The 20,951-nt window shown below is 42.5% G+C and overlaps 1 protein-coding gene across 1 annotated transcript in view; it reads right to left on the bottom strand.

The window, feature by feature from the left end:
- Positions 1 to 6,182: 6,182 nt before the first annotated feature.
- RYBP (RING1 and YY1 binding protein) overlaps positions 6,183 to 20,951 on the bottom strand; it is a 44,371-nt gene continuing 29,602 nt past the window's right edge. Inside the window, exons 3-5 of the mRNA XM_065075364.1 lie at positions 14,634 to 14,810; positions 14,421 to 14,519; positions 6,183 to 10,232 (exon numbers count right to left, since the gene is read on the bottom strand). Coding sequence (XP_064931436.1) covers positions 9,980 to 10,232; positions 14,421 to 14,519; positions 14,634 to 14,810 — 529 coding nt within the window. The 3' untranslated portion in view covers positions 6,183 to 9,979. The remainder of the gene's footprint in view (positions 10,233 to 14,420; positions 14,520 to 14,633; positions 14,811 to 20,951) is intronic.

The raw sequence follows: 20,951 nt of genomic DNA, 5'->3' as shown, positions 1-20,951 counted from the left end.
CCAAATGCTGGTGACAACCTGGGGATGGATGAAGCTGATAGGCAGCCTCCCCTGCTCACCTTCCACTCCAGGGGGATTCACAGCAGTGTCACCTGCCTCCCAAGTCACCGTCCCTGCAGGAACAGAAGCCCTCCATCTTTGCCAGTGAGTTGGAAATCCTCCAAATGCAGAGGTTAAGGTAAAAACTCCCCATCATTTACCCTACTCCAGATGTTGAGTATTGTTCTTAGTTCTGGATAAAGGTGAGGAAAAAAACCAATTTCAAATCCAGTGATATTTGAGATCCACTCCACTATTCCAGCTTTCAGGAATGCCAACACGTTTTTGGCAAACCCACCTTCCAGGAGAACCTGTTAAGCATCAGAGGAGTTGTAAATTCACCACAAATAAGCTGTTAATGTGCTGTTGGGAAAACATCTCCCGTTGTCCAGCAGGGCAAGGAGCAGACCCCCTTCCTGCACAGAGACCTAACTCCTAACCACATGTAAAACACAACAGCCAACATATCAGCAAGAATAACTCAACTGGCTCATTAATCCTGGAGACTAGAAGTGATGGTTGTTCAGCTTCTCCTGGTTTCAGACAGGAGACCAGAGGTCTAAGGGCTCCATGTCCTGCTTCTTCCAGCTCCAGCTCCTTAGCCAGTGTAGGGATTTGGGGTGGAAAGGGACCACTCACCTGCTTTATTTCAGTGGTTGTCACTGGCTGACAGGCAGAGCAGAGTGAGCCCACTACACCCAGCGCAGGGAATCACCGTTTCTACAAGAGCATGTATCAGCTCGTCACTGTTCTCATGTCCATCCAGCACGTTGCCCCACCAGTCCCAACCCCCCAGCTTTGCATGGGGCACGGCAGGTACCGCAGCCTGCTCATCCCCCTGCTGCCTCACGGGCAGGGGAATCACAGAGTCACCTCCCAGTTGTTCTAACTCATAACTTTTAACTCAATCTTTTGACAGATTAAGCCTTTTAGCATATAAATCTGCAGGATTTATAACTTTACACAGAAGAAAAATGATGATTGGCATCTCTAATAGGACTTACAAGAGGATGGATGGGCCCATGAGGGCCCAAAGGCATAGTGGAACCTGCGTGGTGAGACAAACTGGTGCAGGAAACAAGTGTACAGGTTGTCAAGGGGTGGCCAGTGAGGTCTTCTCCCCAAGGCTGCTCTGTGATTGTCAGAGTGACACAGCAGCATGAAGCTGCTGGATTCAGGCTCCTCTCCCGCTGCTTCAGAAGATGCCATGTCCCGGTTGCAAAGGCCAAGGGGATGGCAGAGGCTCCCGGGAAGGTGGAGGCAGCCACCACAGACAGCAGCCGGGGCTGAGTCAGAGCAGCCAGCCCACACGCAATTCCCAAAAGCCAGCCCCCCCGACAGCCTCCCTGCACACCCACCTCTCCTGCTTCCCCCTGGGATTTCTCCCCCTCCGAGTGTCATCACAATTCGGGAGCGTTCACAGCTGGGGAGGTTTCCTGTCACTCACTTCTCCCCGTGCCATTGTGCTGCAGTGACTCCCAAGGAGATCCCTGTCAGCAGCTGTCACACACCCATCACACCCCACACTGCAGTGACAATTCAGACCCCAGGAATCACCATATTGCTTTTCCAGGGAGCCTTTCCACAACTCCAGTCCACATTTTCCTTCCTTAACTTCACACCAACAAAACTTCAACTGAATAAGGAGAACAATAGGAGCAGCTAAACACGTTTCCATCCCCCCTGTCTCCTGGTAGCAAGCACAAAACCTGGGATTGCAGGGAGGCTGTCAGGCTTTTTCTGGGCTCTCTAGTATCAGGCTTGTTAATGTCTGGATGCAGCCCCAACCCTCAGCAAAAGCTTCAGCCTCTCAAAGGCTGTGCAGAGAGATTTAGAGGCTGCAGAGGATTCTCCTTTCTGCAAATGAACAATGGGAACATGTGCATGTGAGAAAAGTTGAAAGATGCAAGTTGGTTGCTCCCTTGCCCCTGGGTTTCCCTCGGCTGTGGGGCAGCTCCTCCATCCAGGCTCCACAAGCCTCTTCCAACAGCTGATGAGAGGCTCAAGGTTGATGGACATGTCTTCAAACCTGGGGAAAAAAAAATTATATATAAATACATTTATCCTCCCAAAGAGTAACATCAGCCTCAAGCCCTAACAAGGTTCCTCCTACCACTCCATAATTTTCTCTTTCTTGAATCAGAAATAAATGAGTTTAATGGAAAAAGGGTTTTTCTTGCCCTTTCTTCATCTTACTTTTATAAACCCCATTGAGAATTAAAGCATCTGAACAGAGACAGCCAGCCTACTGGCTGCGGGAGTCAATTCGCAAAGTAAGACAGTAACGACCACCTAAAAGGGCTGGGGGGGATTGTTGGCCCTATTTATACTTGGGTTTATGCTGGCAATTCCTCAAGAGAGTCAATGAGAGTGAACGCCTGTTGGAGACAACTTTTTATAAACCATGCTTTTAAACTTCACTGTATCTTCAGCCTGTCACACAGAATATTTCTACAACCTATGTAAAATCTAACATATATTTATGTATAAGGTTATATATTATAGATTATATGTATTAGATAGGTATTAATTTGTGTGTAAAGGTAGAATTATAATGTGTTTCTCTGGTTCTCTACAGTACTCTGAGCTTTAACACACACACACACACACACACACACACCTCCTGCCAACTCCACACCAAACCTCCCAGACAACATGAATCACACAGCACACCTTGAGGAGGAACAAAAATCAGCTTTATTCATTCCCATACTTTTTACCTGGGCAACCACGTGCTGTTCCTGCAGCATGCCAGCTTTCTTCTGCTCACGGGGATATTTCGTTCCCAAATTGAGCTCCCAAACTTGTTTTTTTCCAACACTTGAGAACAACTTAAATACTTCAGACCTCCTCCCTCCAACTCCAGTAGCTGTGGCCAATTAATACTTCCTAAAAGCTTTTGATGTGCTGTTATCAAGTGTGTATTACACAGGGAGTTTCACAGTATTTAAGCGAATGGCTAGCAGCATAACAGGCTTTGAACGCCTCTGCCTCACCTGCTGGAGGAGGAAGGAGGATGAGGATTGCCAAAGCAGGGGAGGCCAAGCAACAGGCATTCTCATACTGGAACGTCCTAGTTACTGAGGGGTTTTAAGGCCTCCTCAGAACAGTTTGGGAGAAGACGTGAAGTGCCTGTTAGAACAGCCTCTCAAGTACTTCAGAACAGTTTTGACAACTCATAATGCTGCAAAAAAAAGAAGCTGGAAAGAATCAGAAATTATAGAAGGTAATGAAATCTTCAGGATCCTGGAAATAATAGTCGTAGTAAAAAGCAATTTACACTATTTTCCAGCTTCACTATTAATATTAGGTGAAGACCAGAGTTTGGTACATAATGCTCTTCACTGTCACAGGCTTCCATGTTACGCCGTAAGAGAGTTTTGCAAGCCACTGGTGTGGATTGAAGTGCTTTGATTAGGGATTTCTGAAACAGCCTTTTTTCACTGGTCATTCCTGCATTCAGTTTTTTCTTTGCAAAGACACCTAAATAAACAATGAGAAAACACTGCAGAAGTTTCTGATGTCTTCCTATTGCATGGGTTCAGCTGGGATCAGCATTGGCCTCAACCCTGTCTGGAAAAGGGCCCCATGCAAACACCAAACAATCAACCATCATAAGGCGGAAAACAGCAAACAAACCTCACTGCACCTACTGACAGCAAGAGCAAAAAGACAAGCAAGACTTCTGCACGTAAATAGTCCAGAAAGAAACAACGGAGAAAAAGGCAAAAAGACCTGACGTTTTCCTATCATCACAACTACAAAGAGCCATGAAGGAATCCAGGTGTTGCCAACTGCAGCTGCTCTCCCTCTTCCTTCCACATCCTGCTGGTTTTCCACAGGCCATCAGGACACGCTGTTTCTGCTGTGGTTACCTGTCCTCACTTTGAAAGGCTTTGAGCTGCATTCAGGGGTTTTGGTGGACATATATATTTTTTTAAGCTTTTCAGTTTGTGAATTACAGGTGAAGTTTCACAGCTCTGTTCCCTTTGAAACATCGTAGATTCCAGTTCACATTCAAGCAACTGACTAAAGGGAGCTGCAGGAGTCCATCAAACCTGCTGCAAGGCAGAACAATTGCCTAAAGCCAAACATTGACACCCTAGAGAGACACGCACTGGAAACCACAAGCACAGCAGCTCATCATCTTCATACTCCTCTCCTCCAACAAGTGAAGTGCAGTTTTCCAGCCAGATTTTGCGGGGTTGTTTCCTTTTGGTCATGCAAACAAGGGAAGATGAGCAGTAGCTCTGCAATTGCAAATGCAATTTCTTCTTGATGTAGCTCTCTGTGAGATGAGCAGGAGTTTGCCCGCAGTTGGGATCCAAACACAAGTCCTGTCTTGGACACTTTGCTGACTCAACAAGGCACTTGGCATCGCGCTCCCATGAGATACAGCTGGACCAGCACATCTGTTTGTCACATCCCTCCTGCCTTCTGCAGACTTTTTGCTTCAGCACTTAGTGAATTAACGTAATAAAATGCTGATGGACACATACATCTAATGACTGTGAAGGTGTTTGTCTGGTGGGTGAGGAACACGCTCAACCCTGCTGTAGGTTCCTAAAGCTCTTCCAAACCACATAATGTTAGCATCTTCTCCTTTTAATTGCCTCCAAACTCCTGTGTGAAGGAGGTATGTTCAGATTTAAATAAAAATAGTTTAAAAAAATTAGCTGACGTGAGCCTTAGAGAGGAGAGGCTTTTCTTTGCTCTCCCAGTTACAAAAGCGGGTGCTGATTTTTGTAACACTTGGTCTTTAAAGAGTTGCCTGTTTGGCCCAGAAATCAGTTTACAAAACCCTAAGGAACCACAAACAAGATTTCGCCATCCCCATCTCCTTCTGTACTCCCTATAGGTAACAAACACAACCCTTTCAACACAACACCTAAGTCCAGTACATACCTTGAAGCAGCCTCAGGTGTCCTTATCCAGCAGCCGTCACCCTCCTTCCCCCGCAGCAGGGTGGACACCACAGCTCTGGCATCGAACGTGGCTCTCGGCTCACAGGGCTCCACGGCAAGGGATCACCAGGCCAGTCATCCGAAATCCCGCCACCTGAAGCGGTGAGCAGGCAGGTTTGGTGCTCACCAGCATTGCCATGGAAATCGGTCGCTGGTTCTGTCTGAGCCTCCCCCTGCTGATGACATTGGTGGGTGCTGATGATACAAAGCCCATCTCCTTTGCTCCCTGCAGCTCTTGCTGCTTTGCCCAGCAGCTGGTTCAGAACCTCTGGCCGGTTGCAGGCTGAGGATGAGGTCCGTACACTCTTCGAGGCAAGGAGCGTTTCTCTACTCATCCAGCATGCCAAGCAAGTCCTTTTTGCTCCTGTAGAACAACTGCTACCTTTCCTGTTTCTTCTTATTCTTGGCACAAGGGATTTTGAATCGTTTCCAACAGAGGTTAAAAGCATTTAAGAGTCTGTTTGCACAGTGGTTTTCTTTAAGCAACCTCTAGTTGTAACACACACTTCCCCCCGCATATGCAAAAATATCCAAATGGCTTTTAGTTTAAGGAACCGTCCTCATATTCCTGAGAAAAAGCTCTAGAGTAAGTTTTTTTCCTTTGCATATTGCTTCATTCTCCAACTTCAGCTTCGATTTGAAGTTTTGTGACACATTTCCTGCGTCGGGTGGGGGAAAAAAATAGAACCTAGAAAGAGCACAGTAATTCACATTACCTTGTTTCCTAGGCAGAGGACCAAAATACTGCTTGCAAAATACCGCTATTTTGACACTACAAAAATACAATTAGGCTCTCAATTAAATGTTATTAATTGTACTCGTGGGAGTTTGTTAGCACAAGGCAGCTGAAGGAACTCCCAGGGGCTCTCACTAAAATCCTCTGCACTAAGCTTCGCCACTTCTGCAGCTACAGAAACGGGAAGAACTATTATTTCAAAGTACCAGAACCCAAATTCTGCAGACACATCCGCCACTAACTTTACATAGGTCATTAGTCCCAGGGAACAAACTGGATTTACTCACTTGACTGGAGTTCTCTGTGTGCGTACCCATGTGTTTGCAGAAGTGGGGTGCTCAAGTAGCGGCTCATAGACAAGATGGACAGACTGACAAACGGAGTCGACAACAGGACTCTCCACTTCTGAGGACTGGCATCTCCCAAAAAAGAGAGCTTTCAGATTTAATTAAATTTTACTATTTTATTTGTGAAAAAACTACAAGCAGAATTCATAAATAGACATTTCTATTTAAAGCAGGAAAATGATAAAGTGGCTTCTAATAACAGTCGTGCACATGCCAGTAACAGGAATATATTAACATCTTTTATTTGCTAGACAAAGAGCAGTGTCCAATATAAATTTCCCGAAAACATTTAAGACCTGTGAATTTCTGACCAGTTCACAAAACCACCATTGACACTTTAGCATGAAGATTAAAACAAACCTAACAGGACTGTCAGCTCTAAAGACTTTACAGAGCGGAAAAACTTTCAAAAGCGTTATACAAGCTGTCTTTCTGGGCAAATGAAAAATATAGCTCGTATAATACATTAACATAAAAATCCACAAGATAAGATTATGTTTTGACATACTTAAACAAGCATTCTATATTTGTCTCCAACAAACAAAGCTAAGGAAATAATGTAACCATCTTTACACAGTAAATTAAGGTTACAAGTCATACACAAGAACAGAACTGCTTGCGCATTAAAAACTGTTCAGCTCCATTGTCATACTCTAAATGTTGGCTCTTAAAACCGTTCGGTTACATACAAGCAAAGGTTATTATATAGTCAGCAATTAATAAATTTTCAATAATTTAAGTTTACGGTAGAGCTTAAAAAAGTAGACTGAGAATGATCTTGGTAAGGCAGGAGAAAACATCTCAGTGGAAATAAACTCACGGAAGCTGCTGCCAAATTTTCGATCTGTCCAATTTGAAACAAGCAAAGTGTTCCAATTAAAATAAATAGCCTGGTGGTGTAAAACGCTGTCATTTTTCCTTTGCAGAACTACATCAAACTGAGCAAGTCAGGCAAGCTGTGTTGGTGTCTGTGTGTGTGTGTCTGTGTAAGAGTCGAAACTTTTGCAAACGTAACACTGTGCTTTACTTACCTGCTTTCTGTGCCACTGAACACCACGAATCTGGTCCTTCCCCTACACTAGTGTTTTGCTTGGTTTGGTTCTTCAACACGCTCCCCACCAACAGCGTGATAAACCACAGACACGGCAGGGAGGGAATGCCACCCGTGGACGTGTGCCGTGGTGATGCCAACTTCAGAAATTAAGCATAAAAGCAAATGCTATCCTTCAAATCCAGACCACAGCAGCTACGGATGAGGCTGGGGAGGTTCAATGCTTAGCTAGCAATTTCTCCTGAATGCAGAATTACAGGTCACTTGTTCCAAAGAAATTTTCCCACTTATTTATAGCAAGCTACTTTATCGAGGAGGCACGCCCAAAGAGAAAGATGTTACCGACTTTACCAGTAGCCATGAGCAGCTGGTTACAGCAATGGAAAATGGATCGACAGGTCCATTTTCACTTGAAAAAGAAGCGATTTCCTGGTACACACAATGCTTTTTTTTGCACAAATTCCCAGATTCAACAAAGAAGGTGAGCACGTGGTTTGACTTGAAGCACCAGAACTCGCCCCACTGAAGCCAGAGGGACTCGCCACTCGCTCACGCTCTTCGCTGGATCGCGGCCGAGATGCACGCAAGCCTAATTGATAACGGATCATTTATAAAGCAGTGCAAAATACACAAGTTCAGGGGCATCTTCAAAAAATCTCTCTTAAAAAATTATTCCAATACATTTCAGTAAAATAAATAAATATGGCTGACCAGTTTACCCTCCCTGAGACCCTTAAAGGAATAGTAAAAACTGGAAAAGGAATGTCTTTGCAATATCCCACTAATGTTAAAATGTGGATTGAGAAATTCATAGTATTTAAAACTATGTATAATAAATTGTCTCGATGCTCATAGGAAGCATCTGGTTTCCTTTGGTTCTTTAATAAATACTTTAAAAATGCTTAAAAAGGTAAAGACAGGCTATACTGTGAATAGAAGCAGAATTAAGTTGGGGTGCCCATGTTAACATATTCAGAATAAAGCCACTGCTGCAAAGGCACTGCCACTGCACATACCTTCAAGCAGGGCTTCTACCAGATCCCTTACGCACACATTTCTGTCACCAGTGTGAAAGGAACCCACGTCTGCTACTCAAAACCACACAAATTTTAAAAGAAATCTTAAATCAGTTGCCTCCAGAAAGAGAAACTACTCTTGCTAAGCAAATAATTCACAATGTAACATGCTGGCACAAAGTTGTCAAAATGTGGCCCTCTTTCATCATCCCCAGAAATTATGCATTTGATGTCAAATGAAGCCACAGCCTCTGTGCCCTAAATTACCGTAAAGCACCCTGGGGCCACTAAATAAAGATGAAAAGCGAAAGAAGTTTGGGGGTTGTTTTTTTTTGTTTTTGCTGTTTAAAAAAAAACCAAAAAGTTTGTTTCACCTCTTCAGCCTAGTGTTTTAGCAGGATAATGCATGGAAGGTAAACTGTAAAGCAACACTAATAGGTCAGGAAAAGAAATTAACAGTCTGAATAGCTTTATAGCAAGAATGAAGGAGATGCTGGTCATGAGCATGAGCCACACGTGTTGCTCACTTGCCAGCATGAAAGTTTTTCCCTATTTTTGCTCCCACAGCAGAAGACCAAGAAGAGTCCAAATGCTGAAAAACCCAACGTCATCACTGGACGAGATGCTGTTCAGAAACCACTCTTGGAACAGGGATGCACTTGAAGGACAAGAGCCACCCCAACAGCATGGTCGGGACAGACAGAAGGGGCTGACAATGACCGACCCACACCGGCTTGTTCCCCAACCCACTCCTGCCCCTCCAGCCCCTGCTGCCTCTCAGCCCAGAGCAAAGCACTCCAGCTCTGATGTTACCTCGGTCGCTGATGCAGGTGGACAAAATTCAATAACCTAAGAGCATCAAACGTCTGTGGGATTGGCTTTGCACGACATAGTGATGCTCAAGTTGCCAAAATCCGTGACATGCCAACACCAGTCTGGTTGTGAACGCTTAAGCTCCAGCCGGGCACGAACTTGCACATCGCCAATCTGAGTCGCCTAATGGAAAACACAAGCTACCTGGAGCAATCTTTTCTCATTTCAGATCCCAAGCTATAAAAAAAAAATCAAAACCGTGTGTCCAGTACTTTTTAACCATTGCTTAGGGAAGAAACGGGGAAGGAACAATAAAGAGAACAGGTCCCATCCAGGTTCAAACCTTCAGGAACACTTTTCACCTAAGACCAGTTCCATTTCAGTTTCAGTACTTTCACAGAAGGGGACTGTCCCAGATCTTGAACTGTTCAATTATATATTTTTTGTTTTCACTTCACAGTGTTTCAAGCACCAGCGTTTCCATGTATTGGTTTCAAATAACCCTTTATATATATTTATTTATATATATATTTATATATAATTTATATCAAAACTGATAGTACACAGTATAACTGGAAGAAGAACTGAACTTAAAAAGGATATGTTGAAAGAGGATGGAGTTTGTGAATGCAATAAATAAAGCCCCCTTCCCTCCCCACCCACCCCCTCCCCAAAACAAAAAGTTGTAATGTTCATGGAAAATTGTGCACAGCAGATATTATAAAAAAGTAGATTCAGGAGCACATCCAATTATAAATGATTGTTAGGAAAATCATATAAAACAATGGAATACATAAAAGTGTCAAGAGTAATCGTTAGGGTGAGAAATTCCTTGGTGGCCAGATGCCCACAGCAAGCAGAAGTTATCCTGGTTGCATCAGTAAGAGGTCGATGTCCGAGAAAGTGTGTGTTCAAGCACAGAAGAGGCTCTCCAGGATTTGAACAGCATGGGCAGGTGGAGTGTTTGAATTTCATACCCTGATTCATAGTTTCCACAACTCCATGTGCAATTTTCAGAAAGATTCATCGTTGACTGCCGACATGTCCCCCTTTGGCGTGGAGGAACGGGACGAGCCCTTGTCTGTGCTCTCAGAGCCCGAGCTGCTCTGATTCTGTTGTTCTGATCCTGCACTGGAGGTCACTGTAGAAGACGACGTGGAAGAGGAGCGAGTCTTTTCTTTAAAGTCTGTGATAATTACTGTGACATTTCCCACTGTGACTGCCAGCTGCTGTGCGGTACTTCTGTCCACATTTTTCAGTCTGGGTCTAAAATAAATGAGAAAACATTTATTAAAGAGATAAAAATAAAAGAGAAATGAAGAGTTTATAGAAAATGCATTTGACAACCAACTCCGTGTGACTTGTCCTCTCCTTGGCTGCGCAAATGGCAATAACTGGGAGGAGAACCTGGGCAGCAATGAGTGCTGCACAGCAGAGGACCAAGGTTTGACCTTCTGCTCCCTGCGACATCCCGGGCTGCGAGGGCTGCAGCACCAGGCTCAGCCCCAGAGGAAAGAGCCGTCTTGCAGAGCTCTGCAAAGGGTGTCTGCTGCACACTTATCCCGGATCCAGCTCTGCCAGAAAGGAGGACGCTACAGCAGAGCCAAGCGGACAGGAGCCAGACAGACTGAAGGATCTCCTCCCCAAGGGGCAGATGAAAGAGTTCTCTTATCTAAATTCACCATCTCATCATGTGCCCTGATGTTACCAGACAAGGCTGTGACTCCGCAATACAAAACCACATGAAAGCATTTGACCACAGCTCTTTCATTCCCATATTGGAACTCTACAGCTGCAAACAACACAGGCACTGGGACAGCTTGGCTTCTCTTTCAACTGCTTTGAGCTTATACAGATCAGATGCCCAATCAGCCTATGTATAAAAACACTCAAAATGCTCCCTCTGGAACTGAGGCTATTGTAAATAAAATCCAGAATGTACAACGGTATTTCTTGCAGCTAGTGCTTTTAGTTAGGGGAAAGGAATAAAGAAAAGAAAAAAACCACAACCACCAGAAAAGAACACACTGGTATTTATAGCTCAGGATTATCTCAGTAATTTGCACGCTGTGCTATCATTCAATTAGTAATGAAGCTAATAAGGGTCTAGACTCCAGGAAGCTGACAATTCACGTGCATTTCAGGGGCTGGTCCAAAGCTCTGATCCAACAAACCCTGGACACTCCTCCAGCTACCAGCAAATTCCCAGTCAGCTGCAGTGACTGCTGCAATTTACAGCTTTGCTCCTAATTAAGGGTCAGGCTGAAGCAGCGGAATATTCCCAATGGGGAAATTAAAAAGGAGAGTCTTTATACATCAGTGAAAAGCAGCTTGCTGAGAACTGTCTTATTCCAAGGCATGGAGAGAAGGTTAGTTTCCTTCGGGATCAGGCTCCGGCTTTTGAACCAATCTGCCTTTCCTCCTTGTCTGCAGCACACTAGGCTAACGCAGCCAAAACAAAACAAAGTGGAAATTAAGGCATGCATGCTCAATGGCTTGCAGTGCTACATTAGCAAGGGGAAAGCTCAAAAGTAGTAGTTTTCCAAGTGGTATTCTAGAGCTAGGTATAATAGGAAAAGGTATTAAAGACAGATGTACAGCTTCAAAAACAGAGTAATCATATTTCTGCAAACTTCCTTAATAAAAATGAAGTTACTGCACCAAAAATAGTATTTTCATATCTAACCTAGCAGATCGCTTCAACTTTTGACAAGTACCACAGGAGAAGCATTTCTAATAGATAGAAAAATATTATTAAAATACTGCTTCACGGGGATAACCATCACTAAAAACCTCCTACTTGAAACAGTCCCTTAGTGACCAGCCTTCTCAAACCCATAGCTATGCATAGTGAATTCCCGCAGCAGTGAGACACACACGCCCACGTGTACACGTTGTACATACGCGCTTGCAGGAGTTGGCAAATTCAACACATAACCACAGGCTAGATTAAATGATGTCACCTTGTTTGTGGGTAAGAAGAAAGGCCAGCTAGCTCAGCAAGTTTTGGGGTTTCCGTCGGCTTTCAGATAGCATCTCAGCAGATGAAGGCTGCCCCCAGAGCCTCGGCAGCAAACAAAGCAGCAAGTGTTCCCGGAAGTGTAGTACGTGTACGGATTTTCCTCCCTAAGCCCCAAGTTCCTCTAGGAAACCCAGTTCTTCCTGTAATTTGCCTGGGTCATTTCTACTCAGAAACAGCCAAAAAATAAAAAGCTGGCCCAAATACCGGAACTGCCTCCACCTTTCTACAGGGTTGAACACACAGCTCCTGGTATTGCTTGTCAAAAGCCAGCACTGATAGTCATATTTAGCGGATGGGAGAAGGGAAGGGAGTGGGATGGAAAAACTAAACAAACAAACAAAAAACAAAACAAAACAAACTCATATGGCCTAAACTGCATTAAGTTTTCCCCAGATAAGCTCCCGCTACCTGCAGCCTTTGAGTTAAGCCACACATCAAGAGCCTGAATGGAACTGCCCAAGCATCTTTAAATGCCACGACCAAGCCTCATGGTGTGACGGGGGGAAGCAGGGCTGAGGTGCAGAATTTATCACCAATGCTGCTCACAAACCTCTTCTTAATCTCAATTGTAGAATGGAGCCCTCCAACCCCTTCTGCAGGGTGTTTTTGGGGTCTCCCCGTGTACAAAGAGCTGATTAGGCACAGATGGAAACTTCCAATCTCTTCAGCACATGCACACAATTTTTGCTCCTACAGAAGGCAAAGGGACTGGCCCATTCACCTTATTTTGCAATATTAAACACCCTGATGCTTCATGATTATAGCTGAGAAGGTTTATGGCCAAATGAGAAATGTGTTTCAAAACAACTGATCTGAAAGTGCACAGGAAGATGTGGAATAAACCAAGATATTTTCTCAGAAACATGCATGCTATCCAAGAAGTTCAATATTCTTTAAAAATCCACAGAGATCCTTAAAAGACGATTTACAAAAAACTTGAACAGATAACTTTTGACTCTGTAAAATCAGATCATTTAAAAATGCACTTGACAGCACTCCTGAGGGCAGCGAATTGCAAGAAAAGTTCCACTAAACTAAACACTTAAGACAGTTTAATAACTGAAGGAGATGATGTATCCCTTAAAGGTATCCAGCCAGAACTGATAATATTAAGGATTAGTTAGGAATGACAAAAGCTTGCCGCAAAACATAGACTAAAAGACTCTGCAGTAGACAGAGTGACTCCTTTGAGGAGTAAAAAAAATAAAATATTTGACATAATCTATCAATTCAACGTTCTCTCATTAGTCAAGTGCATCAATCCCCCACATCCTAAGCCTCGAAACAAGAACTGTTTCAAAAAGAACAGGCCTGATAAAAAACCACACAACACATCACTGCAATAAAGCTATATTCCTATAATCAAATCAGGAATGGACAACTAGACCTTTGAGGGCTGAGGAAGAGTAAGCAGCAGTCCCCACAAACAGCTTAAGTCTTCTAGCACAGCAAATCTCACAACACCGTCACCTCGTGCAGGCAAGTTACTGTGTAAAGGATATTTTCTCTAGCAAGTGTTTTCAAGCAATTATTTAAAAAAACTTCCAAGACAAGTGTTTTCTGCAGTGACATCTCACCAATCTTAACACCAACAGCAGTGCAAAGTGTATTTCCCATGTGCTTGGCAGCTGTTAGCAGCTAACTAATATTGCTTCAGTTCATGTGGCTTTGCTATAAAATACCTATTACAGAACATTTTTTAAAGCGAAGCAATTCTTATATAGCCAAAATAGGCAAATCACGCAGTTGAATGCCACCTCTTGTAGCCCTAAGTTCCATAACATAAAACCTGTACTTTGATGTTGAATTTTTGATTTAAGAAATAGAGCACAAGGCACTATTTAAATAAAACAAGCATGGTCTATCAGTATAGGCACGACTAGGAATAAACCTCTTTCCATAGACAGCTATTCATTTGAAACTTAGACAAATATGAAACCAATCATTCATGGTTTTTATTGATAGCAAGATTCTAGCAAATCTGCTCATGCAGTCTTTTAATTCCCATATACTTGGAAAGTTATCTTGACTATTACAGTGACTGAATTAAGGATAAGGAAGTATAAAAGCAACCTTTGTTACGGCTATCAAGTGATGATAAAAATTTGACAAAGGCCACTGCAATAGCTGGTTATTTTTTCCCTCCACTGTGTTTAACAGCTAGAAGCATTACTGCCCAATCAACAGTATGATTTTTTAGCAGAGAAATGAAAACTGAGTGGACAATAGAACAAATATTTCCAATGCTTGAATCGGTCCTCAGCAGCAGAGCATTTGAGTGTTGTACATGGAGAAGTCACCGATGGTCTTGCCATACTAACACTGGCAGACCCTGGGGCTTAGACTGTATTCTGCCCCTGTCCATCCAAAAATGTGTCTGCTGTTTAAGACAGTTCTCAGATATTGAGAGCTTCACTTCAGTATAAAGTTACCTTGAAGTGTGATTTGAGTCGCTGGTCTTTGTTGTAGTATTCCCAGACTGTATACTGTTTGCTTCACTAGGAGGATCTTTCACAATATCCAACTTTGGTCTGCAAGAATTGGAAGGAAGACAAAGAACATAATGTTAGATCAACTGCACAATTAATCAACGCACAGTGCTACTGAAATCACTCCACATTTAACAGTGTATCCTTCAAACTTACTTAGTCTTCTTGTTAGCGTTCTTCTTTGTAACACTTGGACTGATTTCCTTCTCTTTGTCAGGTTTTTCTTTGTCTTGCTTTTCCACTTTCTCCTTCTTCTCTTTCTTAGGCGGTGGTGGGGTTGCATATTGCTGGGCAACTTGTTGTGCCACCAACTGAGAGTTTATTCTAGGTTTTCTATAATGACAATAAAAAGAGATCAACAGTCAATTTTACACAGTAAAATGACTTCACCAAAAGCAGTATAAAGATTTATTTCAGCAGCCAGGGAAGAATAATCCACTTATAAATAACCAAATGGACACGTGAAGTACTACCAAGATTTTGGGGGGCGAAACAGCGCAAAAGCAGCTTTCAAGAAGTTGCCAGCCACACACTCTGGCTACACTTTGAGAGAAGGGAGTGAGAGAGTGATAAAAATAAGTTTCCTGTTAAACATCATCGCCTCCTTATCTTTCAATTTAATTTTTCAAATGAGCTTCTGGTTCCCTGAAGCAGCAAACCTTGCACAAACACCACGAGAAGGTAACTGAGATAACATTGTCCCGAGGGCCAGCACTGAAGCTCCCTGGCAGAAGCGCAGAAGACAAGCGGGTATTCACGGGGGAGCGGCCGTGCCAGCCTCCGACACACCGACTGCACACAATTGTCTGCCATCCCCAACGGTGCTCGGACATAATACACAAAAAACCTGATGTTCGAAGACTATTTCCATTTCAAATTATGATTTATACATATAAAAAAAAAAAAATAAAAAAAAAAAATAGCTTGGCATGTAACCGGTACCTTGGTTACTGGTCCTCACAGTCTCAGAAATTTGCACCTCCATCTCTTCTGCATTGCTCATCCAAACACTCATCTCGTCTCAGCTTAACAACTCCTCAAACCTCTCCCTCCTGGCCTGGCACATCACAAAGCAGTTTATACTTTGAATACTCTGACTATTCACGATCAATTCTGCCCCTTCAACATGCCAGGAAGATCTATGCTCCCTGTGTCCACACAGCTTAGGGGAGGGCGAAAAAAGCCATGTTATCAGCCCCATTAGTAGTCCATTATGAACTGAATACTAATGGCAACAGTTGCTCATGCTTGTTCATAAATGTCATAAATATGATTCAAATTTTCTGCACAGATCAGACTACAACAGATCGCCAGTGAACACAGCACACAATTAGCATTAAGCCCACAACTGGAACACAAAAGCCCAAGGGTTTCTGCGGCAGAGCTCTGTATCCGCACCCAGTTTTTACTACACACACCTAGAGTGACTTTAAGAAGTACTTAGTGGTTTCATGTGTTTCTAAAGATAAAAAAAAAGAAAAATAAAAAATAAAAACAACACTACAGACCACTAATCGCTCACATCTGCATTTAGAGATGATGCAGACAACAGAACACCCAGAAAATATCTACTCCCTGTCACAGGAAAATCCAAGTATCTAATAAGCCTGTCTTGGCACTGTTTTCCCGTATAATGGTAAAAAGATGCTCTTGCTGAATCCAGATAGACCTAAATATTTCATTTCACTACCATGGCTTATTATAAAGTCTATGCAACAGGTTGTTATCAGACCCCTGATGCTACAATCTGCATACAATTCTGAGTCAACAAAGATGATCTGGTCTTCAGCCTTAAATAACTGATGCTGAAATGTTTTGCAGATCAGATCAAGCAGTAACCTGTTCCACGGAACAGTGAGGATACTTAACATCTGCGCATTTAAAATCCCATATACAGCAATTTCTGTCTGTATGACTGAGAATAAACCCATAAGAAAAAGTGGTTTGGTTACATGGAAAAGATTTTCAGATTGATACAACCACACTAAGAGATGACAACAGTAGCTTGTGTCAAGCAACCTGCTAACCGCCTACTCAAAAAAAAGGAGAGATAAAGTGTCACGAAATCTTCAAAGAGAGGGCAGATACCATCTCCCTGCATGATCATACATGATTAACCTCACTGCTTGAAGCTGCCGCTTATGCCCAGACTCACAGTTATTTGCTGTTTACACAACCAGCTATGGCAGAAACCTGAGCCATTCATGGGAAATCCCAATTCAACAATCTGAGAGCACCTTCAAAGTTTTTTCTACTCCACACAATCCTGTTTGTGATGATATTTCCATGTCTTATGTCCGACATCCGCAGCTGCCGATGCTGTTGCAGGAGTAACGTACTGCTTGAATGAAGACGCAAATTTTAAAATGGAAACCTCAACTAAAGTAAAATTTAAAAAAAATAAGAAAAAAATAAATAAGTCATGCTGCATTTCCCTAGAGAAGGCTGGAATCCAAAAAAGACCAGCCAGCCTTAGAGTACTCCTGTGGAGACACTTCACCCCGTGCTCTCCCACTCCTTACCTGTGTCTGTGACGGCACACTACATCTATTAAGGTTTATCTTTTTCTGGCCAGCCACTAAGAGAACTAACACAAGTCCTCCAAAATCCATCTTTGCATATTTCTTCTTACCATGATGGCTTGCTGGTAATGGCAAACCCAAAACTGAAAGTGAAGAGAACAGAAAGCTGCTCTGCCTTCGCTCAACATCGAGCATGTTTCAAGATGTGCTGCACTAGAAAAACTTATTGTTTTTTTCAAAAAAAGTAATGCCAATACCCCAAAGCTTTCCAGTTCCTAATTTGGTCACTCAAACTAGCAGCCAGTTTCGGAAAGTTAAAAAACAGGTAAGCTGAGCAACTGGCATACAATACTACTAATAATAGGAGTAATAAAATCCTTCAAATAAAGCCCACGCTGCCACTACAGGCAGGACACGCTGGTTACAAGCCCTTTACAAAACGCCAAGCAAAGCAAGTAGAGCAGTGCATTTTTAACCACAGCAAACTATAACCATAGTAACCACAAATGAGTAAAATAGCCGCAATATCCAAAACTTGCTCCAAGTTTCCCTGCCTACCAAAAACACACTTCGACAGCTAATGCTGATCTAATCTAGCACCGGCCATCCCTCCAATGCCACTCCTGCCTCTACAGCCATTGGTGTCGTATCCCAGTCACCCTGTTTGTCACAGCAGTCACCTCTTCGTGAGTGCTGTTAATTCCCCTTCAGCTGTGACAGCATGTAAGCTTGCATTGTCTTCTAGAAATAAGGAGAAGCATCAATTCAATAATACTTTGCAGCGGATACTAGTTGTCTTCCCTTCCAGAGTTTGAACAAGGAAAGGGAAAAAAGCATCAGTGGAGAGAAATAAGCCTCAGTCCCACTTGGGCTGCAACCATTTAACATGCTCTGGTTTCTACTGCAGACCCTGAAGTTGTAGGAACTGAAGGATCCTTTTCTTTTTCTGTTTTTGAACAGATGTGTTCAAGCCTCCCTGTCACCAATTTTGTTCCAGCTGCGCCCCCCCCGCCCCCTTTTCTTTTGCAGTCTCCAAAGAGAATGCTTCAATCCAAATATACCATTTTTTAAAGAAATACAAGTTATCATTTAAGCAGGATAACCTGAACAGAAACTTGTAGCCCCTTCTAAATTTTTTGCAAGAATAAACAGCCTCTGAAACAAGTATTAACTGTTTTTACCCCAAATCCGCTCATGAGCTTGATTTCTGTAACATTAGAACAATTAATAGAAACAAAGAATACACTTAAGTGACAAAATTAACCCCCAACTCTGCCTCTTCCAAGCTTTCTAACCAGCACTTGCATTTGAACTATACCGTCATTTAAACTAACAACATATACACAAACCACAGCTAACAAGCTTCAGCTTCCAAAAAATGATCTGAAGTGATGCACTATTTAGTACTACACTTGGTTCTTGGATTCCTGAGCAGACACCAAACGCTGGGCCAGGTGCTCGGCCTCCTCTGGCAGGACACCAGCTCTACTGGCCCAACTTCTGCTGCAAGAGACTTTGCTTCAATCTCCTCCTTGCTATGTGTTATCACACCCTGGTGGCCACCATCACTGACACTTGCTCTGCATTTAGTATCAGGTGAGTGCTTTCAAAAACAGAGAACACGGCAACACCAGCAGAGGAATGTTATAAAAAGAATTTTTCAATGTAAATGTCTGAAATAAACATGTTTCCTTCTACCTGAATGTTAAGATAAGGTTATACTTCGCTTAGACAATTTTCCCCTAATTTAAGCAACAGTCTGGGTAAAGACTCAACCACCAAGGTCCAACACTGATATGACAAGTAAATGAACATAATCTTTTTTCTTTTTTCAACATGATTGTCTTCTCCCCATTTCAAATTAAGAGCAAATAAAATAAATTAAACTGTGCTTTCAAAGTTATGTTCAGACAAATAATTTTTTTCACGTTAAACTGCAGTTTACATCACAGGAGCAGATATTTGCATGACAACTCATGATCTTTGCAGCAAGGACATACAGATGCATGAAAATGCTGAAATACATTTGTTTGTTCTGAGTGTGGTTTGGGTACCTCAGTCTTTACCATCAACTACCATAAATGTTGTATACAAATACTTTTTTCATAACAGATCCACACAGAAACGTTATGCCTGTAAATATTACATCTTCAGACTGTTGTATTAAATGACGCTGCAATGTCTGGACCAAATCCAGAGCCCTGACACCCAGGAATTCTGCTCCTCTCCTAACCCCTGCAACAGGGCTGAGGAGCAGAGCAGCACAAATCACACCGCACATCCAACACATGGTAGTTACTCAGACCTGGATTTCTACAGGGATGTAAGATCATAAGTTGAACCATATTTTTCATATGACCCTAATTTCTGTATCTGTTTGGGATTTCTTTGGTCCCACCACCTTGGGAAAAGGCAAGTCACCCACCCCCTGCAGAGACCGCGGAGCAGAGACAGCGGATGGTTTATACCCACAGCAGCTCGTACAGACCTTAAGGGACTCGGCAATCCCCAGAAACGTGGATCTAATTACAATTGCTCTTACTTTCCTACAGCTATGTTATCAGAAGAATGAAAGTGGCATCAAGTGGGATTTCGGAGTCAAAAGCCTCATGTAACATGAAGTACCAAGGATTTGGATAATTTCATGCTGTTCTGGCTTTGATGCAAACGGCGATAGCGGCAGACCTCTGCACAGCTTGATCTTTCTTTGAGAAATGTGTTTCAGATGCTGTGCAGTGGGAAATACGTGATTATTTTAATAATCCTAGTCACATATTAATATGACTTTGCTCAAAGAAAAGACTAAAAGCATTTATGGCAGTGTTTATAAAACAATTAGTGCCAAAACAATAATACAATAAGTGCTCTTCTGAGCAGTAATGTAAAGCAAGGTGAGAAACTAACTCATGAACACATTAGAAAAAATTAACATCTCTTTAAAAGATTTTTACATCCAGAAGAAACAAAGCTTTGGAGAAATGAAGCCATAAATGTGACAAGGTAAGTACCCGTTCTTGTATGCATATTTTTCAGCTCATTTATAATGACCACATGGTCTTTTTTAGCAACAAGAAAAAGGACAAATGCACAAATTGTCCTTAGTGTACAACTGCAAAGTCGTATGGAAACTGTATACATTTATCTGAGAAGTTGTCCGTGCAATATAAGACAAGGCAACAAAAGAAACAGCAAAAGAGGACTAGAAGGACAAACAGCAAGAAATACATGATTGAGCACTATTTTGTTGAAAGAACAGAATTTTCCTTTAACACTGATGTGCTAAGGCTGTGCTTTTATTTAGAATATAGATGTTTAAAGAATATAAGTTAATCTAAGGAACTGCTGGGGTGCAGGTTCTGCTTTTTCATGGCATTGCCCGCAGGACAGGGTTATCTTTCAGCTGAAGAAAACAACATTTGCTACAAATCTTATACAGAAGGGGACAACAAGGTATTTGAAAGACTGTGTGTCGAGTACCAACATTTTGGAAAAACATGAAAGAAAGCACAAGCTTCACACAAACAAAAAAGCTTGTTCACCACAAAATAAACTAAGTACATTTAAAAATGTACAAACACTTCCAGAAAGCCTCTGACAAACTGTTCAAAATCCTCTTGACCATCCAGCCCGTTGTCTCCCATCTCCTCAGAAGAGCCAGGAACCAGCAATGTAGAGATAAAGGAGCCTCAGCTTTGCGATAACTATTCCTGGCCATGACAACAAACCTTGAGCTGTTCAGATTTCAGCAGAGTATTTTAAAACTTTATGTTTGTCCACCAGAAGTTTTTAGACCTCAGGTCATTTCTCACAGTTTGAATACCTCCCACAGTACTTATGTTTTTAAACATAAAGTTCAAAATTATTAGCAGTAGTTAATATTTAACCATCTCAAAAAGCTGCCAGCTCCTGCCTTTTAGGGTGAAGCCCGGCTTTTCTCCAACTTTTTTTCCCT

This window comes from Columba livia, chromosome 10 (assembly GCF_036013475.1).
Source record: "Columba livia isolate bColLiv1 breed racing homer chromosome 10, bColLiv1.pat.W.v2, whole genome shotgun sequence".
NCBI lineage: Eukaryota > Metazoa > Chordata > Aves > Columbiformes > Columbidae > Columba > Columba livia.
Note: the sequence above shows the minus strand (reverse complement) of the source record. Positions and strands in the feature narration are given on the sequence as shown.